The following is a 24469-nucleotide window of genomic DNA, read 5'->3' as shown; positions in this document are numbered from 1 at the left end:
AAATGACAGTCACAGTACATTTTCATACAGAGGCTGTGTGTACTGAACATGCTTAAAATTAATTTTCTTATGGAAAACAGGTGCTGCAGGAAAGGTTTTGCTGCAACCACCCCCCCATGCCCAAAAAAAAAAGAAAAAGAGGGAAAAAGGGATGGACCTGTTACAAAAGTCATCTCAGGCTACAGCACAGAGCAATATTGCAAAAGTCCCTGTTTGTTTTCTTCCAGGTTCTCATGGCAGGTTTGCCAAGATGTGACCACAGTGAATGGCCAGAGGCTGCGTTGGGTTTTTTCCATCTCCTTGGCGAGATGGTTACCAAAGATTCCCCTGGACTATTTTAAAAAACACAAAGAGCAGAAAGCCCACGCTGTTGGATGCCATCTGCTCCCCCTCTGCAGCCGTTTATTCCACTCCCTGCCCAGCCCTGGGCAGATGGTGTCCATCCCCTCCCAGCCCTCCCGAGGGACAGGGGACCTCACTCCCGCCTCTGTGCGGGGAATGAGGGATGGAGGTGCTGCGGGCAGGGGCGACCTGAGCGGGGGCTCCGGGGGCGATCCCCAGCCCCTCGGGGGCGGCCGGGTCCTGCAGCCCTGCCCAAGGCGCTGCCTCCCGCCTGGGCTGGGCCGGGGAGCGGGGCCGGGCAGGTGGTTCTTGTTCCCGGTGGGAAGATGGAGGCGGCGGGCGGGGAGCGCTGATCGCCGCGGGCTGCGCCGTGAGTGCGGGGCGGGGAGGCGAAGGGAGCGGGCTGCGGGTCCCGGCACGGCCCCGCCGCGGGGAGCGGCCGCCGCGGGCAGGGGAGGGTGGGAGCAGGTTTTGGGAGGTGGGGTTTGGAAACCTCCTCCGCAGGCTGCCGCTTGCGATGACCCCGGGGGGAAGGAGGAGGAGGCGGCAGGGGGGGCTCGGCTCAGTGAATGAATGGGCGGCAGCGGCGGCGGCTCCCCTGCTCAATGGCTGCTGGGCTGATACGCGCCAGCCCCGCAGCCGGTGCCTCCCTCGCCCTCCCGTGTTTTGTCTCAGGCTCGCCCCGCTCGGGGCTCCCCAGACATGTTCAACCAGCAGCAGTTCCAGCAGCAGCTGCTGCAGCTCCAGCACCTCCTCCAGCAGCAGCAGCACCACCACCCCCCGGCGCAGCAGGGAGGCCGGTAAGCGCCGCTACGCGAGGCCGGGGATCCGGGGCCTGTCCCGGGGGACCGCTCTCCTCCGCCTTCCTGCGCTCCGGAGCCGCGGCGAGGCGGGTGCGGGGCTGCCCTCCCCCGGCGGGGAAGGCGACAAAGGGAGGCGGGCGGGGTGCGGGCCTGATCGGGGCAGAGCCGGGGGGCTGGAGGCAGCGAGGGTCGCGGTGTGGGAGGGATGGAGGCAGCGCGGGCGGCGGCCCGTGTGGGGTCCCGCCGCGTCCCCTCAGCGCTCCGGGGATCCCTGCCCGCTGTCCGGGGCGGTCCCGCCGCGGAGTCCCCGAGCCCCGCGGGGTGACCCGGGCAGAGCCGCCCGGTGGGTGGGTGGGTGGATGCTCCGGGCCGAGCGTCGCCCCTCGGGGCGGGCAGGGCAGGGCAGGACAACCGGGGCTCGGGGAAAACGCCTTCTCCTGCAGAAACCCAGCAGAGCCGCCCTCGGTAGACGCGAGCACTTTATTATTTTATTGTTGAACTTAAGCTGTTTATTTGTTTTCTTTCTCTGCTGGCCTGGGTGAGGCGATGGAACTTATTTCTGCAGTGGCACCGGCGCTGAGGCTGTGGCTGAGCGCGGTGGGGCAGGGAGGGGATGGAGAAAATCGTGTTTTGTTTGTGAAAAGAGAAATGACATCTGCCAGAAAATAACCACGGTTCTCAAAAAAAAAAAAAAAAAAAAAAGCAAGACGTAAAACAACTTAGATAGGAGCAGTTGTCCCCGATGAGCTGAGATTTTTAGAACCAACACAAATTCTCTGAAAGAATGCATTTATTTGCACTTACTGTTACCTTTAAAACCTTATGCTCTGCAAATTTAAAGCGATGGGGTGTGAATTTAATAATATAGTTAATTTGTTGTTTAAGAAATTATTATATTACTTTATTCTTATAAGGCATTTGTCTCTGAGGTCAATGTGGGAATTTTTCTGTTTTACTAGAAATATGAACCTCCAAATCTTTTTACCATTTTATATGTCTTATGCAATAAACAAAGCTGCTCTTAAAATGCCAGTAAGGGGCTGACTGCCAGAGAGCATGGCTGCATCTTGCACCTTTAAAAGTACGATTTTTGTGGTATAAATATCTCAGCTCTGAGACTGGAACAATCTAGAGCAGCAAATGTGAAGATGAGCTGCTGTGAATTCTTTTAAGAGGGTTGGGGTTTTTTGTCAGGGTGGATATTTCGATCCATGTTTGTACCTCTTTTCAGCCCTGACAGATTTAGCTGTGTCAGCAGTCGTGCTTAGAGGTGGGCCTGACCTTGCAATCGCTTGAATAAGTGCCTGCCAGTTTCTTCAGACTTTTCTCTCACGTCTGCTCCACCCTCCTTAGAACTGGAGAGTTCTTCTCCGCTCGCTTCTTCCTCCTCGTGTTTTAAATATGAAGGCCGTGCTTTATTTTTCCATCTGGTTCTTGCAGTTAGGGGGCACCATTGACAGTTCTGACCTGTCTGGCTCCGTGTGGGAGGTGTTGATTTTGGGAAAATGTGCTTTAAGCTGCCGAGAAAACTCCCTGGTTTTTAGGACTTCTTTTTTGTTGTCCTGTTAAATGTAGCTGCTGATCTAGATCACTCATTTCTCCTGACGGGTGCTGCATAATTCTGTAGAACTGCAGTCAGCTCCTGGGCTTTTTTTATGCTGCTTTGGAGGCTTCATGTGGGCTTGGTGCTAAGGAGTTGTCTCTGACCTCAAATTCTTTGATAGACAATCTGTCAGCTTGGAAATTCCAGGAGAGTGGAAGAAAGAGGATACAGTGCCGCTGCACGGTGTCTTTTCATGCACGTATATCGGCATTTCAGCTGCTTGCTCCTCTCTTTTATAGCTGTTAGGTGCCTGGAATCCAAGGGGGCGGTTTTTATTGGGTTCTTACGATTTATGCCTTCTTTTCCAGGGGTTTGCCGCCACCGCAACAGCAACAGATGCTGAGCTTACGGGCAACAAATCAGCCATCGCTGCTCAATGCCAATCCTATGCTTCAGCGGGCCTTACTCATGCAGCAGATGCAAGGTACTGTCGTTATGGGAAACGCTTACGGGAGTTATTTAATCATCCTCGTGGACTCAGACCACAGCATGGCTATTTCCTGCTGAACCAGGGCAGTTCTTGCACTTGGCAGTTCCGTTTGTTGCCTTTTTTTTTTCCCCCCCTTTAAATTTGTCCGTAGTCCACATCACAGAGGTTCTTCAGTGCCCTGCTATTCACAACTGGGAATTGCATTAGAAGGTATCAGGTTAGATGCTAAATATGTACCTTCCCTCTTAAGACTTGATGGAGCAAGTATTTTTTCATCAACATGTTTAGATAAAATACTGAAGTTTTTATTATTTGTTTGTCTTGCTTGGTTGGAAGGTTAAAGCAGTTTATTTCATTATTTGTTCCATGTACACTAACCTTGTTTGCAGTAGATAGTTGTCTTGGTCCAAACTTGGTGGAGTACAAACAAATAAAGTATATTGTGGTGGAAAATGGTTCAGGTTTCAATTGTCTTATGAAATTTTGTTTCACTGAAATGACTGTCATTTCTCTGGTGAATAATATCACTGTTCTTCCATCACTGTGTTTCCACAAGTGGATTTTTCTTTGTTTTTTTCCATATGTATTTTCAAAGCAATGCCTTTATAATAGCATTGCTAATGTAAAGATAATAGGAATAAAGCTATGTTTTTATTTTTTGCTCATGTCTGAACCTGACAGCTCTTTTCAATGCAGCAAATCAGTACCTGAGAGAGTTTTCAGGTGCCTAGTCTAGATTAATGCTTGCAATTTCTATCTTGCCTATGAATCATGCCCAGATGTGAAGACAAAAGATTTATTCTGCATGTCGCTAACTCTTCTTTTGTTCTCTCTTGCCCATTTAAAGAGAGGGCTCTCTAGTGACTCCAGTGGCTCTCCACAGATCTCTCTCAGGTTGTAGGGAAAGTGGCAGTGAGAAAGGACAAGCCACACGCTGAAGATTGGAGTATTTATATTTGTTGTTAGGGGAAAGCCTGACTCCACTCCAGTCAGCCTCACTCCTTGCAGATATGTTTGATGTCAGCACGGGCTGGCCTTTTCCATGAAGCAAAATCTTTTATTGAGAAATTGTATTTAAATAATGTGCCGAGGGCCTGAGGCTAATTAGAGCAGGATAAGGTATGTTAATGAACACTTTTAAGTGCACTTTGTTGCTTTGTCTTAGTGTTTTTCCTTTTCTTTTCACCTCTGCATGCCAGAGTTGTGACTTTTCTTTCAATAACCTACACTAGGTAGCCACAGGTAACATGCAATATGGTTACCAATGTCTTAATGTGGCCTTACTTAGGGATATGAATATTTTTGGTTATTCAGGTTTTGGTTACATGTAAGAATATCTGATGCTGTTAGCATTTCTGTCCCTGGGAAACATCAGCATAAATAATTCATTGGCTGCGTGTGGCTTCAGCAGTGGGAATAGGAAAAGATAAATACTTCAAGTTGAAATGGATGTGTGGTTCTTCAAAGGTACCAAAGCAAGAGCAGAAGATGATTTCTTGTCTTACAGATTTTTTTTTAATATAGCTATGTCCTTTTACAGTAAGGGATTGTTTATGGGAAGTAATAATAGATTAGATTACTTTTGAAGACAAACATGGGGACTACTTCCTATTGTGTTGCAGGCTTTTAAGAGAAAGCTTGGTTTCTTTCACATTTTGGGTGCCTGTCTCTAGACTTTGCTGCCCTGTTTTGACAGCTGCTAAAAAGCTGGAGTATTCACTAATTCAAGTGAGAGAGAAAAAACAGCAATTGAAGTCCAGGTTCCCAGAATGATGGACAGCTCCTGAGGGTGTAGCAGAGGCATCTGGGCCCTTCCATTCCCTCACTCCTGAAATGGGGATGGCAAGGACTGTCTTCGTAAGAAGACTTAGTTAATAGTCTGTGGATGCTGAAAAGAACTATTCAGAAAGCAGAGCATTATAATTGGAAATGGCAGAGTCTCGGGTGTCAGAGTTGAGGTTGACATGTTGAGCTTGCATGACAACCAGGTGGCAGAGAGGACTGTGGGATCTCTTGTTTGAGAAGTCCAGTGTTGTTTTAAATGAAACACTGTTCCTTGCTTATGCTAAACAGCAGCCATGCTATGGTGTGAGCTGTCAGCTGCAGAAATGTGGGGTGAATTTTCCTTTTTTTTACAGAGAGTTTTTGCAAAGCGAGACCTTGTTTGTTGCAAGCGTTAGTGTGCTCAGATCAGATAATTGCTGTAATGATCTTAGCCTGCAGTGACAATTATAATTAAATAGCCTGATCCATAGTAATGGTTGTTATCACATCAAATCATTGTGTGTGCTGAAAAGGGTAGAGCATAGAGCACCCATACAGTGCCCAGCAGAGCCCAGGGCAGAGGAACCCTTCCCCTCTCTGCTTGCTGCTTGTGCAGGTGGAATATTTTCCCTTTGCACGGCTCAGGGTGGTGACACGCTCTGTGTTTGCCTCTGTAGGAAACCTGCGTGGATTTAACATGACAGCGCCAGCACTGCAGCAGTTCTTCCCTCAGGCTACAAGACATTCCCTCCTGGGACCACCACCTGTGGGGGTCTCCTTAAAGCCAACTCGGCTGGGCTTCCCCAGCCTTCCCTTCCAGCGGCAGAACCGGACCTTTCGCAAGGTGGGCTTGTGGTTTGCAACTGCTGGAGAGATTTGTGCTCCTTTTGTACTCACAGCTGTTGACATTGTTGTAGGCGGAGTACAAAGGAGAGGGGAGAGAGCCTTACAAAGAAAATGATGTTTTGCACCATGCTGCTGACACAGAAATGCAGAAATAATTCCATCTCGAAGGCTTTTGTGGTCCATGTTTGCATTTCTGATGTAAAGGTTTCCTGTCACTGCTTGCCCAAGAGAGAGAATTCCTCATAGCAGAACTGTTTAAACCTGAGATATAAAGGGAGCCTTAAGAAGTACCAGCTTCAAAGTAATTACAACAGAAGAAATCCTGGCTGAGTGCTTTACTCTTCCAAAGCAGTTTGTTGTTCCCAAATGACCTGCTCCTACCCTGGGCATTCTGCCTCTTTGGGCTGTTTTCCCTCTTTTTAAGATCAGGCTCCTGTTTGTTCTTGTGGATTTTGTAAAATCTACAATTTTTTTTTTTTATAAAAACCTTTTTCACTTTCCACCATTACGACCTCTTTTGTATCCTGAAAATAGTTCTTGGGTTAATTAACTGCTACTTTCCTCCTCTTAGATTAGCTTTTGCATATTTCATCCCATACTGTCAAAAAGATGTGGTGGATAAGGTGCACTTCCATTCTTGGACTGTCCTTTCTCCAGGGTCAAAAGAAGAGGGATTATTTTGGATTATTATTTTCCCTTCCCCTGCACCTCTTGCCAGAGTCCCTCTAACATGATCCTACTCTTTACAAGCAGCTGGATCTCCTACAGCAGCTGCTTAAGGCACTGGGGAGATGTCCTGGGCTGCCTGTGGAGCTGAAGTGCCTCGCTCTGTTTGACCATGTAAACTTGTCTGAAGCAGGGCAGTCCTTTGTAAACCATCTCTTCCTTTCCATTTCCACATATTGGAAATTCCTGTTCCTGCTCCACAGTAAAACTCTGGTGCCTTAGACAGGCTGTGTTAAGGACCAAGAGCTGGCAGTGACTCTCTGTCCATTGCAGGACTTCCAGAGGGTCCCTGACAGGAAGCGGGAACTGGATCCTGGTTCTTCGTCCCAGACACAAGGTGATGAGAAAATGGAAATCCCAGAGGGAATGCAAGCAGGGTCAGAGCAGAACAATTCCTCACCATCCACAGGTAAGGAGGAGCCCGTAGTAAAATAAATGTTTACAATTATTAGAAACTTCTCTTGACTAGTCCTGCAGCAAAGGCCAGAGATGATTTTAGGCTTAGTCAGCTAGATTTCTTTCTAATTGTAAATACTTAAACTGCCTGTGATAGCCCTCTGCTATGTGCTTCATGTACCACTTTTACCTGGATATTTTTGATTTTTTTTATGAGCCTGCTTCATCTCTCTTGCATGGAAGCCTCTCAGAAGTCACTTTGACAGCAAACCCCATTTAAGATGGGGGGAAAAAGAAAACTAGTTTGAAATTAGAGCTTCCACGTTGCCTTACCCATGCTGAACTCAACATCTCATGCAGCCAAACACATAAAGCAGAACCAATTGCAACCAGCATGCTGAGGAAAAGATGAGTTGAAAGAGTCCTTGTGCTCCAGTTATCAGAACAGAAACTACTGGCACTGAATGTCTTAAATGTTGGATACAACACAGATGTGGGAATGTCTTTTCTGACTGGAGAGTGCCCAATCTAAAACTGCAGGCAAATGATGAGGTGGTGACCAGTGTATATGCAGTGGTGAAAACAACCTGATTAAGTGGTTGCTGTCAGGTAGATGTGCCACCTTGGCTTGTATTAATGTTCCCATGATCAGAGCTCTTGTCACTTATATATATACAGGACTGAGAGCCACTTAGTGGACATAAACATAGATTTCTTTTTTTTGACAACGCCTCATACAGTGACATTGCAATTAAATATCTGAGGTCATTATCTAACCTTGTCAGTGCAGTTCTCAAATTCAGAATAAGCAAGTGTTTAGAATTATTTGCTCTAACAGAGCCTTATGGCATTTGCCATTCAGTTATGGAACGTGCTCAAGGTGGCATGGTCTGCTTTGCTAAGGACATCTCCTTCTGTGTTCCTGCAGAGCCAAGAACTCCAACAGAGTCTGTGTTGAACACTGAGCCTGCAGCAAAAAGACTGAAGAGGTATTTATTGAATGGGGTATTGAGATAGTTCCTGAGCTTAGAATTATTGTCTGATTTTATTTTGTGATAATTAGGGCTGGACTGGACTGATGTCTAGCATATGAGAGGTATTTCAGATGCTTGTGAACAATTCAGAAAATCTCATGATGCTTGCTGAGTCTTGTAAGGTCTCTGCAAGAGGTGACCCAACTATGGGAATGAAAAATCAGAGATGCAGCTCATCTAAATGTGCAGCAAAGCAGAGTTTGCTCGTGTGTTCTCCTGCCAGGATCCTTGTAAGAAGCAGAGATGTTCTTTTCTATTCTGGTATATTTCTTTAATTTTCTTCCTTAAATGTCAAAAAATCAAAATGAGCAGAGAGAGAAAGCTTTGGAATATGTTAGGTTACAGTAGGTGTAGGAGAGGGTAGTTTATTTTGAGGAATGATAAAGGGAATCAATACTCCCTAGTACCCAAGACTGTATCCATGAGTGCTGAGTTCTGTATCCCTTCTGCAAAGATTGTCTTCCCAGTACCTCTGTCTGTTGGGTAAAAATAGACAAAGGCAATCCTATTATCCCCCAGGGATGTGCAGCAGGCGGGCACGCTGGCCATGGCAGGCCCATCCCGGCACTCCCTGCATCCCAAGGGTGCAGGAAGGACAGACAGGGCTGCATTGCCATCTAGTGGGATGTGCCATCTGCACCTCTCAAGGCTGCTCCTCTCCCAGAACTGTCACCCTTAGCTGGTGCGGAGGGAGAAGAGGAGGGAGTGAATACAGATTTCTGGAGGCATTGATTTGAGACTTCTCCAACATATGTTAACGACGATGAGTCAGGACTCCTGGGTCCTCTTATCTTCCCTGTTAGCAATTCACCGCCTGCTTTTGGACAAGTTCCTTCACCTCGCTGTTTCCCATCTGTAGATTAGAGATTAATGGATAGCTTTGGGGAGAATATTCCAGGATTACATGATCAAGGTAATATCCAAACATCAAAGTAAAACATTAAAGAGTGATAAATATTGTGTGTGCAGGGACCACCATGAGTTATGGACTCTGATTAGCAAGAAAGTGAATAAATTCAATTAAAGCTAGGTCGAATACATTTGAGTGTGTGCTTTGTTAATCTGTTTGCCAAAGCTAATTTAATTTTAATTACATTAATATTTAGCAGGGTATTAATCAAAGTCCTGTTACATGCACTGAAAAAAGAAGAATCAAGTCTGAGGAATGACAGCTCTCACTGCAGCAAGCCTGCTATTAGGAAAATCCTTTCCTAAGCAGCAGTTAGGGACTGCCAGATTTGATGCATATATTATGGCTGGTATTTACCTAGAATAGATCATTCCTTAGCTTTTTTTTTTTTTTAAGTGTTTCTTTTAACTTCCAATGAACAGATGATGGATCTCCGAAAAAAATAGTTTACTGTTCTCATACTGCCCTTCACAGATGACAAGGGCATTCTCCCCATCCGTGTCATAAACTTGTTTTGTGCTTCATTGTTCCATTTCCCTTTAGCCAGGAATACCAGCCTCCTTCTTCATTTCAGGTTTTTCCCACTTCTGCCTTTGCTCCTATGTACCATCTGTATACCTGGAACAACATCCTCATTCCAGTGCAGAAAGCACTCGTCATCTTCAAACCCTCCTTGATCACCCACTTCTAGCATGGCATGACAAGTATCCATAGAATACCATTTCCTCCTTAGATCACGCTCGTGGTGGCTTTTGCTCCCTTAGATTGCTCCTTAGATTTGCAGTTCAGGCTGCAAACCCTCGCCCTGAGTGTGCTGGCACCATCTGCGTGTGGTACAGTTAGTGTTGAGCCTGCTGGCAGCACTTGACAAATAATGTTAATGCCAGCCACTCCTGTTGGATTCGTGTTTGCACTGCCCGAACCCTGCTGCATATTTATAGCCGTGTAACCCAGTTACATTATCACGTATCAATCTGATAAATTATGCCGGGGGGGTGTTTGGATAACAGGATGCAGTACCTGCCTCTTGCTTGTGCAGAAGGTGCTGCTCCCTGTTGGCAGAAGGACACCAGCAGGTGGGAATTCGAGCCGCCCTCAGAGCAGATAGTCAAGCCACGGTGAAAAGTGTTAGTCCTGGTGGAAAAATGGGGGAAGGAGAAAGAGACTGCAAAGTACACTTCGTGCCCTCTGGGAGTCAAACATTTATTGTCAGCAGTCCCCTCGGGAGCTTTTTTTCTCCTTAGCAGATCACCAATACCAAATAAAACAAAGCAAGGTCCTTTTGATTTGCATCTTGTACAGTTTTTGCTTCCCCCACAAACAGAACTGTAGGGACTCTGGAATGAAACGTGACTGGTATGAATAGAGCAGGCAGTTATGGTGAAATCCCTGTAAGGCACCATGGAGAACTCCTTCAGTTCTGTTCTGTCATGCACAGAGCAGCCAGGAGCGTGGTCCAGGTCACCAGTCATGACAGGACTGAGCTCTCAAAGCTCTCATTAAGAATATTTCTTGTATGAACTTATTTCCCTGCAGGCTTCTTGCAGGAGAGGGCTGTTAACCAAAAAATCAGTCGTAATCTTCTTGTCCAGATTATTTGGCTACTGTTTCTGAATCTGTTCTAGAACACCCACTCTTCGTTGTTTTTATTTATTTCTGCCAAGTTCTTGCCTGAAATACCACTTCCAGTAGCTTATTGATTTGGGGGTTTAGTGGAGAGTGTGGTAGCTTAGACCCAGCCTGTGCCTTGGTGTGCCTCCTGAATCTCTTGTCTGTAACATGACAAATAAGGTTATTTTCTTGATATCCTTGAAGTGTGACCGAGGAGTCTGCGTTGGAGGATGCCACAGACAGCAAGAAAGCAGGAATCTCAGGCGCCCATGTCCAAGCTGATGGTGAGTTGCTGAACCCTGTCCTTTGCACTTTTAGGGCACTCCTTGCTGGAACTGCCTCTGTAGCTCCATTTCTCTGACACAAGAAATGTCCCTCCTCCAGTCATACAGGATGGGGAAAGGAGGATAGAATCTAGAAATCAAATCCAAATCTAGTCCCTCAAAATATGTTACCTACCAAATGCACATGGTGGGAAATTTCCCTCTCGAATAAGGGATTTCTTTGGAGAAAGGTTTGTGAACTGGCTGATGGCCAGCAGCACTGTGAGGAAAGCTCCCTAACTTCACTCACCTGCTGCTTTGTTTTTTCTACCATTGCTGCTTTGATTTAAGGCAGCTAAAAGGACTCTCCCTTCTTAGGTGCAGACAGTGCAAAGGAGTACACAGCCGAAGAACTCTCTAGAGAGAGGAAATTCTCCGAGGAACCGAAGGCTCCTGAGGTGAGCAGACACCGCTCTGCGCAGGGGTGGTGCAGAACATACAACCTCCCCCTCCATCCTGGAGAAGCCCGTTGCCACTGGGAACCAGCTGGCACCCACGTCTGGAGCTCTGTCTCCTGCTGTAAGCTGTTGTCCCTGGCAATAAGGCATAATATGTCTGCAATTAGTGCGCAGTCTGCTCTGACTTGCTGCTTTTGTACCTCTGCTGGCCTGTTCCTCACCTGCTGCTGGCTGTGGATGGGAGGCTCATTAAGATTTCAGTATTCATCTGGAAAAATGGGAAGTTGAAAGAGTTACTTAAAAATATATGTATGGAGGGCCATAGCTAAATACATCTTCCATGTTGCTGAAGAGCAGGTGTAAAAAAATTCGGGTGATGGTGTTAAAGATGCAACTTGAGAGCCTTTGCATGAAATATGTGGCCCACATGCTGGATGTTAAACCAGGACCTTATCCTGTGTAAATCTGTGAGCAGACAAAGATTTAACCTCAGGTGTGAATCAGACTTCCATAATTGGGAATGTTTGATGATGTGATCAAATGTATCATCCTGCCCATGTCTGAGTTCCTGACTCCATCAGGTCTTGGCTCGAGTTGCCTTTAGTTTTGCAGTGGAGAAACATGAGCTGATTATGTCCCTTACCAAGAATTGTTTGTAGCTCCAGTCCCCAGAGACTGGGTCGTACAGTGACTTCAGAGGCTGCAGAAACAGCCATCTGTGGTGATGGTCCTGGTGCTCTGACACAGGGATCGCTGATCTGGTAGCTTTAGGAGGAGGAGTGTGCATGAGAGTCCTTCTGATCAGCCCCATGTGGGTTCAAGCTGAAATGCATTTTCCTAAAGAGTTGAGAGCTTAGGTGACATACAAAAAGCAGGTGTAACTTTTAATGTCTTCTGCTGAGAAATTGGACTTGATCTTGACTCCTTCTTTTGGCAGGTGTTGAGCTCTGGAGGTTCACTGAAGGTGACTATTCAGCAGAGCAGTGAGAGCAGAGCTATCAGTACAACAGCTCTGAAACCAGGGCACTGGGCCTGTGAGGTGGGCACAGCTGATCCCAACCCCGAATCGGTCCTTAAATTCTACTGTTACATCTGCAAGACCAACTGCTGCAGTCAGCAGGTAAAAATGCACAGATCTGACAGGGATCTGGGTGGTCAGGAGATGGGAATTAGATGGCTGGCTGCCGTGGGGAGGTGCAGCAGGAGACTTGTTAGCAAGGGCTCATGCTTCAGGAACAAGGAGCATAAAAAATGATGACAAGCATGCAGATAAAATAAACCTCTCCTGAGAGCTGGCAAGCAACCTGCTAGAGAGAGAATGTGGGTGGATCCACAGGCAACCATGCTCTTAAGCTTTTATGCTATTTCATTGTTAAACAGCAGTCAAAAGAAAGGAAAGCATAGCTCATACCCATTATTTTCTGTATTTTGAATACATTTAAATGGATTTTTCTCCTAACCTCTCTTTCAGAATTTCCAGTCCCACATGGCTGGAATTCAGCACCAGCAGCGACTTGGGGAGATTCAGCATATGAGCAATGTTTGTTTTGTTTCACTACTGCCCATGGTGAAGCAGCAGAAGGTGCTAGCAGAAAAAGATGGGTAAGTGTTGGTCTGCACCAGAAAACTCTGGTGGCCCTACATGGGTTCTAAAATCCCTCACAGCACCAGTTTGCCCCTGAGTTCTAGGTAAGGTATGAAAGCCCTGTGGTTTCAGGGCTAACTCCTTCAGGCTGAAGGATACCAGAGTTGACTTTGACCTGTGTAGTTTTTAATACAGTAGATCAGGTTGGAGACTTTTTTTATCTGGTGCATTTCTGTCAGCACAAGCTAAAGCAACCTATAAATGTGTGGGAAGGGGAGAAGATAACTCGGAGGCCGTAAAGACAGGAATGGTGGGGAAAACAATGCCAAGGACAGATTGCAAACTGCAGTATTCCATGGAGAATGTAAAAAAGGTGTGACTATATCTGTTGTCACTTCAGAGAGAGCCAGCAGCGGTGGTGTAACACGTGCCAGGTGCACTTCACAGGGGATCTCATCAAACATCGCAGGACCCAGGAACACAAGGTAACAGCCACAGCCTGGGTTTCATCTTTGCACTGACCTTTTGTGGGGATGGAGTGGAAGTGTCTAGCAGCTCCTGCTTCCCAAGCAGCAAAGAAAAAGTGATTGGGGTGTAGGGTTGCACATAAAGTTCTGCCAGTAACATCCTCCCTAAGGGCACTGTCGTGTTATCTCCTACCTCTGATCGCTGGCAGTGCTGGAGCCTCCAGTTGCCATGATGTGTCAGTGTGGCCTGAAGCACCTCTAGTGTGTAACTGACTTTTCTCAATAAATATGGTTTATCATACCTAATCTATTGAATAGTGAGCAGCCTTTTCAAGCTAAAATTTAGGCATGTCAGCATATTTATTGGCTTCTAGGGGAGAAATTGTAAGACGCACTTAGTTTTGCTCTGCATGTGTTCCGTCTTTTTGGTGCATAAGACTTAGGGAGTCCTTTCTGCTGAAAACACTATTCTCTTTGTGGTCTCCCTGGTTTAGATGCAGGGCTGACTTTGTTTCACTCAAAATTCACCTGCATTCCTCCAAAGTAGTGCCTCTTGACTTATGGAACTGTCCCTCTTTCCTCAGCTGGCCAAACGCTCGCTTCGTCCTTTCTGCACTGTCTGCAGCCGCCACTTCAAGACCCCTCGCAAGTTCGTGGAGCACATGAAGTCCCCTGAGCACAAACAGAAAGCCAAAGAGGTAACACTGCCTGGGTGGAGAGCTGTGCAGGTCTGGGGGCTGGTACCCTCACTACTGCAGGGCTGAAAGGAAGATGTGCAGTTCTTCCAGCCCTGTTTTAATTTTCATCTTTTGCTGGACTTCAGTTGTTAGAGCTTAAAAGAAACTGAGTGAAAAAGGGACAAGGAGTTAGATGTGTCTTGAAGCAAGATAGCTTTGTGCTCTGCTCATCAAATGCAATCAGTCCAGGGTCTGAGTTCTTCCTTGGTTAAATGGCAAGTGCAAAGTTGATCTTATCTTTCTTTTCCATACCTGACAGGTGAGGCTGGGAGAGAAGGAGTTGGGCAGCCCAGAAGATTCAGAGGAGTTGATCACTGTGGATGCTGTTGGCTGTTTTGAAGATGATGATGAGGAAGAGGAGGAGGAGGAAGGGGGAGCTGGTGAGGAGGAAGACCCTGATGTAGTACTGATGGAGAATGAGGATGCTGCTGCCAAGCAGGTAAGCCATGCAAAAGGAGAAGGAATGACCTATCTGAGAATCTGCTGTGGGATCCTGTGACTTAGTTGGTCTTGGCTGTTTGAGCTCAGGCTTTCAAAAGTCTGGTCAACTTTGCACTCTACAGCAGGAGAGTGAGGGCTCTAGGGTTCTTCCAGAGCACAGAATGATGCAAAAGAGATTCAGGCACTATGTGTGGGATGCAGGAGGGGCTTCTGCTGTGCTCCTGCTGCTGTCTTCAGCAGCTCTTGCTGCTGTCTTCAAACATTACCTTGTTGCTGAGGAGCACAAGCAGACGTTGACATGGTCTGTTTGAATAGCCCAGCAGCAGCTGGGTCTCATAGCAAACATATATGTGGAGCTTTATCTCAATAAATATTGTCCCAGTTACCAAGAAGGAGGGACATGGCTAAGCTACTTCAGGCTTGGAGTGCAAGGGCTGATTTTTAACCCTTGTAGTGAAGTGGCTTGCTGACATTGGGGTTTGCATCTGGCCCTGACCAGGTGCTGTGCAACTCTGTCTCTGGTATGCTAATCCTCTTGTTTTGCTCCTGAGCTTACCAGAAAAATGCAAGAGCCCAGGAATGGAATTGCCACAGATACAGTAGGCACTAATGTTCTTTTGGTTTCCAGACTGGGCTGAAGGAAGTGTCTTTGGAGGATTACGAAGGAAGTGAGAAGTATTGTCCAGACACAGCCTATGGTAAGCAAGCAGAGTTAAGCACAAAGGCCCACAGAGCCTTCTCTGGCCACATGCTGTTTCTGTAAGAGAGGATGGTCTCTACCTACTGATATAATGACTTCTTGGGCCGTGGTGCTCCAGCAGCTGCACTGGACTGGTGCAGGTCACTGCTGCCTGGAGAAGAGACCAAATGTTGCTTTATTATTGTGTGATAAAACATAAGGATGTGATTGATGTTTGTCAGCTGCCTTTTGCTTTGAAGAAGAAAGGATGAGAGCCAGATACTTTTCTAAGGTAGGACATGGAACAAGTAGGGCAGGAGTACTGAAGAAAGTAGGTAGCAAATGAGGGATGCTCTGGAAAGATGGAGTCGGAAAGCATATCGATTGGAATGCTTTCCAGCAGAAATGCAGCTTGCACAGAGATACTGAGCAGCACTGACAGTATCAAACTCTCTGCTAGAGCCCAAACTGTGCATGTTTCCTCTGCTTCAGACCCCCCACGCTGCACCCAGCAGTTCCTCAGCGGTGCTGCTGCCCTGGTGGGCAGTGGTGCCTCCAGATGGCTGTGTCTGGTCCCCAGCCTTGTAAGTGACTGACTTCAAACCTCTGACCTCGCTGGTGTTGTGAGGAGGGCAGCTCTGCAGAGGCTGGTTTGTGCCCAAGGAGAGCTCTGTTTACACCGATCTCCCCTATCGCTGTAACCTTCCACTATCGTGTGGCAGATGGAATAATGATTCATGCTGTGAATGTTCTCTGCGTGTTCCTCTTGCGTGCCTGCTGTCTTCTGCTTGGTTTGATCCCATTACATTGGATCACATGTTCTCTGTAGTTTTCCATTGTATTCTTTTCTCCCTTTTTCCCCCCTTAACGCTCTGTGTAGTTTCTTTGCTCTGGCAGCCAGATTTCTCTCTGAATATCAACCACAGCCATTCCATGGTAAGAAGAGATATTCAGCAAGTCATCTTGCAAATCCCTGATTAACAGAAGCAAAGCTTTCCACTTTTCCTTTTCTACCCCCACTCCCCTTGCCCTTTTAACATGCTTTCATTATTTGAGTTCCATTCAATGTGATCTGTGATTTCCCTTCCCCTCCCGTTTCGCAGGCCTGGATTTTCTGGTCCCCGTCGCGGGTTACCTCTGCAGGCTGTGTCACAAATTCTACCATAGCGACTCCGCTGCCCGGCTCGCACACTGCAAGTCCCTGATGCATTTTGAGAACTTTCAGGTCAGACCCTTTGGCGATTGCATGGCCTGGCATTTGTTACCCCCGTGCGTGTCTCTCCAGCGAATCCACCACGTTATAGCTGTCCTGTCTCCAGCTCATTTCCATCATCCTTGGTGTCCACTGTGCCATAGTTCTCTCCTGGTGTGCTCTGTGTGTGTCTCCCATCGCCCCTGTAGATCTAAAACCAGTCCAGTCCTGCTTCCCAGCTACTGCTGCTGTCATCTTGTTGCCCGTTTCTGGCTGGGAATCTTCCTCAGAGTGTCTGCTTTGTTTGCTGAACCTGTGGAGTCTGTTGTTCAGTCTAGGCCTCTTCTGTTAGACCAGAGACAGATGGGTCAAGGTGGGTAAGAACAAAGGACAGAGGCTGTTCCTTGTAAAGAAAGCTGGTGCATCTTCTCCTGTGATACTGCAGGAACAGCTCCTTTAGCCAAAATTGTGGGTGTGATTCATCCATGAAGAGGCCTGGTAAAATCAGATACTCAGCTTTAGAAGTCTGGAAATTTAACATTACAGACTCTTTATGTGATGGAATCTACACGCTGTGGGAGTCTGTTTGTCCCCAGGGTCAGCCTGCAAGAGGAAGTCTGTCTGTCTGTCTGTCTGCTACCCTTTCCTAGAAACTCCTTAGCACAAAGCTCTGCCAACTGATGCTGTTCCTTTGCTTTTCTGGCTCCACCTAAAGAAGCCCTATTGCCCCTTGCTGCTTTTGTATCTAAAGCTTTTCCTACTGGGCTGGCCTGGAATCTGCCTCCATCGTTCTGTCCTTGTTGACTTGCCAGGGGGTGAGGGGCCTGGATTAGTACCTTGTGGAGGGTACACAGGGCTTGCACAGTCTCTGCCCTCTCCTGTGACCACTGCCTGGGCCCTGCCTGTGTGGGAGAGCAGTATTTGCTGACCTTGGCAAGGAGGGAGGCTCCCACACCAACTTTGTCCTCTGCCTGCACCCACACTCTGCTCCCAAAAGCTGCTGGTTTTTCCTACAAGCTTATTAAATAGTGCCTAAGAAAAACCCAAACACACACACCCATTCCTGAACCCCCAAAAATTCATGTTTTTCTTGTAGTCTTCAGACAGAAGAAACTATTCCTAGTCAGCCCTCACTGCCTCCAGCAAGAGGTGGGGTGCTGCAGAAGCCAGCACTTAGAGCAGTGAATTTGGGATGGCAGGAGACCACAGCTGTTCCTTCATGGTTGCTCATCCTCTCCCACTCCTGCAGCTAGTCATTTCAGGAGTGAAGGAATCAGTCTTGAAGTTTTCCTGGCTTGTTTTAGATCAGCTTAGAGTGAAACTGCAGCAGCAGTCACTTATGTCACTCTTTTGGCCCACTTAGAGCTGAAATCAGATGCTCTTCAAATGGATGCCAGAGTGACCTGGAGGGGTTTTTTATGAGAAGAGTTTAACCTTAAATACCTGCAACCAGATAACTATTGTTCTTGGCTGCCTGGGTGCCTCAGAGTTGCCACAGTCTGAGTTAAATCTTTGTCACTGTTGTATATTGGAGTATTCTCAGCAGAGTAGCTCAGCAGAAGGTTTCAAAGCAAAGAATTGTCTGCTGCTGGGGCAGTTCACAGCATCACTGAACGTGAATTTGCATGCTTGTACCTGGTTTAGGTTGGGTACAACATTGACTCAACTGATCTAGTCCCAATGCAATAGGATATTGTGCATTTCCCACCATTTGAGGGCAGAGAAAGAACATGCCTGCAGTGATAAACTGAATTACAGGATAAAGCTGCCTGTCTGATGGGCTGTAATTCCACATTGCAGACTGGTAAAAGCCATTGGGCTCAAAATTGTTTCCTTAAACTGTCAGGTGTAATGGCCTGTGCCAGTTCAAGGAGCCCTTTAGGAGACAGCTGAAAGGGAGTTGATTGTGGAGGGAACTGCTGTGGAAAAGAGGGAGCTTTGGTTTGTTCCTTTAGCTCATGCTCTGGGTGTTGAAGACCAGGTTCCTGCTGTGTGTTAGCTAGAGAGAGTTGCTGTTTTCCTGAAATCTGGTCTAGAACATGGCTAGTAGCCATTTTAATCTCTTTACAGACCTCTACTGGTTCATCATGATAGCGAGTGCAAATAAGTAATTTTATTGATGATATGTTACCTTTATTCTGTGGAAAACCTCAGTGCCTTGTAACAAGATATTCTTGATATCTTAGTCTTCCTGTCAACAGTTCCACTGACTGTGCAGATTGTATCAACAGAGTGAAGAAATATTAAGCTTTCAACTTAAGTCTTGCTTTGGCTGATAAACATTAAATCTCACCTGTAGCTGAGGGTGGTGCAGAGCCTCATGTGCCCAGGGTACATGTCCTGGCAGTAGCTGAAGCAGGAGCTGTCACTTGCTCTGTTACATCTACAAAGTCCCGAGTCTGACTGAGATTAACAGTTGCCAGAACATGATTTTTGTCTCGGGAGCCACAGGTCTGCCATGCACTCGCTCAGCATTAAGTAATGTGAGAAGGACTTCAGTTTTTAATATCACCACTTTTCCTCACAGGAGCTGACCTTTCTCTGTTGAAAGCCTCAGCAGCCAGGCCAGGAGCTGCTGAGACCAGTCGTGCCCCTGCCACTCACCACTGTTTCTGTACAGGTGTTCCTGGACCAGCTGCTGCTTTGCTGCAGTGACAGGAGCTGAGCTGGGCTTCCCTCTCACGTTGGTTTGTTTGTATTTGCAGAGATACAAGGCAGCGAGGCATCGTGCCACAACTGCCTACCCCGAGGCTCCTTTGCATTCCCAGGGCTCCAGCTCCCAATTGCTGGATGATCCAAAACAGCCTCTTGCTACAACAGCACATACCAGCAAGAAGATGAATGATGATCGTGGGATAGACAAGGAGGGTACAGAGCTGTCAGCCCTGCAAGAACAAACTCCAAGGTCTCTGGAGGGTAAGGGTGAGCTGGCCACCTCTGGGGCAGAGGGCCAGAGCCTGGCCAGTGTGACTGACCATGTGTGTGGTATCATGGTTGTAGAAGAAGAAAATCTACAGGAAGAGAGCAAGTCCACTGCCACTAGTGCTGCCTGCGTGTTCCCCGAGGAGAGCCGCGCCACAGGGGAGCTGTTGGGACACGAGGAGGAAGCCAACGCAGCCAGGCAAAGGGAAGGCACAGATGACCACCAGGATCCAGGGAGTGGAGGAGGGTTAGGACAGAATGAGGCAGCAGATGCAGGCCAGGAGGCAGAGCCTTCCTCCCTCGCCAAAGGTGAGACAGCCGGTCTCACCTCTGGGTGCAGACGCTCTTCTAGGCGCAAACCCAGATAGAGTGGCCTTAAAGGAGAGCCCTTTACATATGATATTTGCTGGAAATGTTTATTTTCTGAGTCTTTTAATAGAGCAAAACCTTCAACTTTACTGCTGTTTTTATTTTAAGAATAAATAAGCCTGGCTTTAGCGTGTCTAATACAGGATGGTGTTGGTTATTACTTGTACAGTTGGGATACAGCAATTATGTGGAAAGACTGAGGCTTGGACTGTTGAACCTGAAAGAAGATGGTAATGTGATTTCCACAGGGGACAAAGTTCATGGAGTAGATGGATGCAGACTTAAGAATTCTTTGTAGTCCCTCTCATTTCCTTTCCAGGCAGAGAAGTTTCTCTCTTGGGAGGCTGTATGCTCAGTTTTGCTTCTCAGAACAGTTTCCTTTCTAAGACACACACTCTTGGACAAGCACTGTGTCCTAAGCTAGGCAACAATGTGCACCTTGGTCCTTTGTTAGTACTACAAGGCCTAATCTAGTCTGTTCTCATAGTGGAGACTCTCAGGAACATATTTTGTTTCAAACTGATTTTAATAAAACAATTTCTTATAAATAACCTCTTTAACTTTCAAAAAAACCTCCTTTAACTTTACATAAGTAGAACAGTAAGACTTGCTTCAAAGTGCTGGCTCCAGGCCATCCTGACAAAATCACAAGTTAGACCAGATGGCTCATGCCTTGTCAGAATGTCCAGGGAACGCTCTGCTCACATCCCAGGGCAGGCAGGCCCCTGTCTCTGCTCTCTGTAGCTGATGCTGTGGTGGGAACTAACCAGGCTGCTCTGCCTCTCTCCACCCTGGAGTCTGGAACAGCCGGAGAAGCTGGGCAGCTCCCAGTAATAACAGCAAAAACATCACCCTGGTAGCTTATCTTATCTGCTTGGCAGGGAATGGAAGCAACCAGTGGTCTGGGACCATGTGCCAATATTTGGTACGTCACAGTTAATGTGACTAAGGGACAAGTTGTAGTTTCAAGGCAGGAGCTGGCCTAGAGCCTCCCTCCCCAAGGCTGTCACCAGAGTTAAGAGCTGGGACAAGCCTGGAGTCAGGACAGCCCCTGCCTACTGTGCTTTTTCTGAGGGAAGAGGCTAAAGCCATAATACTCCTTGCTTGGATTTAACAGTACAAGAGAGCAAAGATCATTTTTCCTCTTTGTGAAGAGGGCCTGCTTGCAAACTACCTGCATGGCATCAGATTTCCTACAACCAATTTTAACCAAGTGTGAGTGCCAGGGAGCAGAAAGAGCCAGCTCTCCTACACCCACCCATGTGCTTTGCACCTCTCACAGCTAAAGGAAAACAGAACATGGAGGTGAATGGCAGGACACAACCAGGGGAAGGAACAAGTAACAGGCACGAGGCACCTCTTCTATTCAAGTTTTACATTAAATTGGTGAGCAGTAAAAGTCCCTCAGCAACACTAGCTGAGAGTCTGTGGTCAAACACTAGGCAGAAGGCTGGGGGCCCTGTCCATCAGCTCCCATGTTCAGCTGCTCGTTCTGCTGCTGGAACTCCAGCCGGGCCTGGCGGTTGGACTCCAGCAGCTCCTTCAGGCAGGTGTGCAGATAATCATTCTTCTCCTCCAGGTGATCTAAGCAGGAGTTGATCTGGTCCAGCATGGAGTTTATTGCTGCATATTCTAAAAGGAAGAGAGACTGAACAGTGTAAGTGTGTTGTCACTGCAGGCAGCGAGAGCTCTGGCAAAACACGCCCACAGCGTTTGGGCTGTGCCTTATCTGCCCCCGGGGTGGGTGAGGTAAAGTACAACTGAATCCTGCATGGGTTGTGTTCTCTGATCAAACACAGCCAGGGGGAGGTTGGATCACTGGTAACAAGATCTAAGGCAAGGTACCTGGGCAGTCCAAAGCCACTGTGGGTATATCTGCCAGCCCTGGATCTCACACACCAACAGCTGACCACGGGCTCAGTGCTGACTGCAACAGTACCACAGAAATCCCAAGGACAAGTCAGCCTTTTTAGCTGCCTTTGGGATCATCTTTCCTGATGGTGCAGGCATTTTGGGAGCGTGCCACAGTGTTTACTCTCTGTGAATTTTCTGTGAAAGGCTCCCAGGCTGGGGTCAGGCTGACAAAACGTGGCTGTGGCAGGAGCAGGGATGAGCCCAAAGGTGCTGGTAGTGGCACTGTTACTCCTAAAGGGAGGTAAGTGTGGGGCACCAAGTTCAACCACAGGATTTCATGCACCATTAAGGCTTTGGGTACTTCAGGTTAAACCCAGACTCATTGACAGTCGGTTCCCCAGGTACAGTTTCTTATTCACAGCAGTTTCAAGTGCAGCAGTTTGCCTTGGTACAAGGGCATTTCACAGTGTTAACACTGTTAATCAGCTGAAGAGTGTTGTGCTACTGCACGAAACACCTGCTTTTGGATTGCTCCAAGCAATATTCACACAGTCCTAAAGAATAACAAACAAACTAAAAAAAGAGACAAGATAAACCTCTGCTGAGGTTACTCAGGAACCCCAGGGGGTTACAGGGACTCCACATGAAGCTAGTCCCATGTTTCTTTCTGAAGCCACACGGGCTGGGTGAGTGCAGGGAGGCTGCTGGGGAGCTGTGACCCATGGGCATGGAATATTTCTTTGAAATGAGTGCTTGTATTTCAGAAAAATTCTGGATCAGTGCTGGAAATCAGCTGCCAACTTTCATTAGCTGAATATAAATAATAAACCAGCAGGCACTTGGAACAGTACAACCCAACAGAAATTAAACTGTTGATTTCTGCCCTTCATTTTTCATATGTCATGTTAGGCTGGTACCTTTTATATTTGTATTTATTGCATCAGGTATTGATGGGCATTTTCAGAAGAAGTTTTGATGGAGTAATTTATTTTTTTTTTGCATTCTATTGGGTACTGAATTCATGTGGGTAGCTGAAGTTGTAGAGGAAAATTATTACTTCTAATTTTACCTACTGATTAAAAGTTCCCTGGTGCCCCAGCACACCAGACCCAGGCCCTGCCATTCCCAGCAGCTCTAAAAGAACTGTGAATATTTAAACATTGCAGTCGTTTGCAATATTAATAGCTAAGGAAAAGTTTCATTATAAAAAAATAATTGTCCTCCTTTTCTTACACCACTTTGAAGCTGTTCAGAGTGTTACAGCCTTAATTCTTTGGATAATTGTGTGTGTTGCATTTGAGCTTGTTTGTAAAAGTTTGGCCTTGCATTTCCAAACTGATCCCACAAACACAGGCTTTCTAAAAAGGTGGCAATTAGCATTATTTTTCAGACCCTGGTTCAAGGTGTGTGAGAATGTCCATGAGTCGCAGCTCTACTTCAGTGTGATGCACCATGTTGCAGTGAAATGGTGAGCACACCCCAAGCAGACACAGTAGCTACTTGTGACAAGTGATATTCATCAGCCTGGCAAGAACTCTGTAATCACAGCAGGAACCTAATTTTCTCAGTGCCTAAAGCTCAAGCGAAGGCCATATAATTTGTGCAGCTTTGGGAAGTGAAAAAACTTTAACCATTTAAAAATAAGCTGTAAAAAGACTGTCTTCCATTTGTTGCATACTTGGTGGATTTTTGTGGAAACAACCACATTCCCTAATGAAAACACTGACAGGGGTATGGCAATTGCATTGACTCCTCTACATTCTTACAAGGACAGCTGACAAAAATAAGGTTTCTATTTGAGATCAAGGAAGTGATCCACAGCTTCAGCTCCAGGACCAGGAAATAGCTGCAGCCCTCTATGACCAGCTGCTGCACACAAGTCAGCTGATCACAAGCCGAACAACCTAATTAGACTTGATGTAGATCCGATTTAGTGACTTTCTCTGTCACAGCCAACCTGTCTCTGAGCTCTTCAGAAAGTGTGAAATGTAAATCACTCTGATGATGCAAAGCACTGACCACTCTTGGGGTGCTTCAAGGCAGAAATGATCCTTCTGTCACTGCAAGTGGATCCCAGAGAACTCTGAAATCCACCTGTGTGGGTCACATCTGGAAAGTGAACGGTGTTACGGGAAACAGCAGAACCCAGCTCTTCACCACCTTCAAGAAAAGGGTAGCAAAGTGCTTATTCTGAAAGAGTTCCAGTTCTAAGAGTGACCTCTACGTCTGCATTACAGCTCTGCTGTCGTCTCACTTCCTCCATCAGCTGGTTTTAACTGGACAGGACTGCATCAGAAATTTCAGACCCGGGCACTGTAGAAACGCTCCAAAGTGGAATTTACCAACCTATCTGCATTAAATTCCCTTTCCCCACGCATGACTACTTCTCCCAGATCTGCCCACGGGACCTGCCCTGCGCTCTCACAACCTGAACATCCTCTTTCTCCTTGAGCACCTGCACCCCGTGCAGCAGCAAAGGCACAGAATCACCTTTTCACAAGAAAAAAAAACAACCACCCCAGGGGCAGCACGGAAGAGCTCGGGGCCGCATGGCTGGGCAAGAATCAAACCCTGCAGCCCCCACTGCTGTGCAGCAGGCACACCTAGGGCATCGGGCACCGCCGCCAGCAGGACACCTGGGCATACCTGGACATATCTGGACACACCTGGACACATCTGGACACACCTGGGCGCACCTGTGCTCTGCCACCCGCAGCCCACGGGGCCAGGCCAGGCCAGACCGTGCCCCGCTGGGGCTCCCCACTGCGGCGGCGGCCCCGCTCGCCCCCACGCACCTTCCTCCCCGAAGGTGTCCCCGCCGTCCCCGTCGTCGTCGTCGGGGCCGCCGCCCACCACGTGCGGGTCCCCGTTGGGCCCCGCCATCCGGCCGTGCCCGCGCCCGCGCCTCGCCGCCGCCCGCACGGCGCGCCCCGTGCGCGCGCAGGGCCCACGGCCAATGGGAGGGCGCGGCGCTGCGCGCGTGACGCCGGCCGGCGCCGCGGTAAAGCCTGTGGTTAGCGGCGCTGGGCGCGGGGCG

General features: G+C 47.6%; 2 protein-coding genes across 3 annotated transcripts; one reads left to right on the top strand and one right to left on the bottom strand.

The window, feature by feature from the left end:
- The first annotated feature begins 171 nt into the window (after positions 1–171).
- On the top strand, positions 172–20129 carry CIZ1 (CDKN1A interacting zinc finger protein 1). 2 transcript variants are annotated; one of them, XM_051807458.1, is made up of 16 exons: positions 172–712; positions 1018–1142; positions 3057–3172; positions 5620–5786; positions 6788–6923; positions 7839–7899; positions 10670–10749; positions 11107–11186; positions 12124–12306; positions 12658–12788; positions 13172–13256; positions 13823–13936; positions 14235–14414; positions 15045–15114; positions 16199–16320; positions 18993–20129. In XM_051807458.1, exons 2-16 carry the CDS (start codon positions 1045–1047, stop codon positions 19575–19577), a joined length of 2208 nt encoding a protein of 735 aa, XP_051663418.1. In that variant the 5' UTR covers positions 172–712; positions 1018–1044; the 3' UTR covers positions 19578–20129. The 2 variants fall into 2 exon arrangements, with proteins under 2 accessions (XP_051663418.1, XP_051663419.1); XM_051807459.1 differs by lacking the exon at positions 172–712 and having other exon boundaries at positions 18993–19203; positions 19288–20129.
- On the bottom strand, positions 19625–24363 carry BBLN (bublin coiled coil protein). The gene is made up of 2 exons (XM_051807460.1): positions 24228–24363; positions 19625–21210 (listed from the first exon to the last, which is right to left on the bottom strand). The coding sequence occupies exons 1-2, from the start codon at positions 24313–24315 to the stop codon at positions 21017–21019; spliced, it is 282 nt and encodes a 93-aa protein (XP_051663420.1). The 5' UTR covers positions 24316–24363; the 3' UTR covers positions 19625–21016.
- Between the last annotated feature and the right edge of the window lie 106 nt (positions 24364–24469).

This window comes from Manacus candei, unplaced genomic scaffold, assembly GCF_025592945.1.
Source record: "Manacus candei isolate 608988 ecotype Guabito, Panama unplaced genomic scaffold, ASM2559294v1 h1tg000071l, whole genome shotgun sequence".
Taxonomy (NCBI): Eukaryota; Metazoa; Chordata; class Aves; order Passeriformes; family Pipridae; genus Manacus; species Manacus candei.
This window is presented reverse-complemented; position numbering and strand designations above follow the sequence as displayed.

What these genes read in the sequence shown, in the direction of transcription:
- CIZ1 (XM_051807458.1), top strand. Translation starts at nt 1,045, where the DNA reads ATGTTCAACCAGCAGCAGTTCCAGCAGCAGCTGCTGCAGCTCCAGCAC. An exon ending in CCGGCGCAGCAGGGAGGCCG is followed by an intron (nt 1,143 to 3,056) that starts GTAAGCGCCGCT and finishes CTTCTTTTCCAG; the next exon opens with GGGTTTGCCGCCACCGCAAC. An exon ending in CGCCCATGTCCAAGCTGATG is followed by an intron (nt 10,750 to 11,106) that starts GTGAGTTGCTGA and finishes CTCCCTTCTTAG; the next exon opens with GTGCAGACAGTGCAAAGGAG.
- BBLN (XM_051807460.1), bottom strand. Translation starts at nt 24,315, where the DNA reads ATGGCGGGGCCCAACGGGGACCCGCACGTGGTGGGCGGCGGCCCCGAC. An exon ending in GGACACCTTCGGGGAGGAAG is followed by an intron (nt 21,211 to 24,227) that starts GTGCGTGGGGGC and finishes TCTTCCTTTTAG; the next exon opens with AATATGCAGCAATAAACTCC.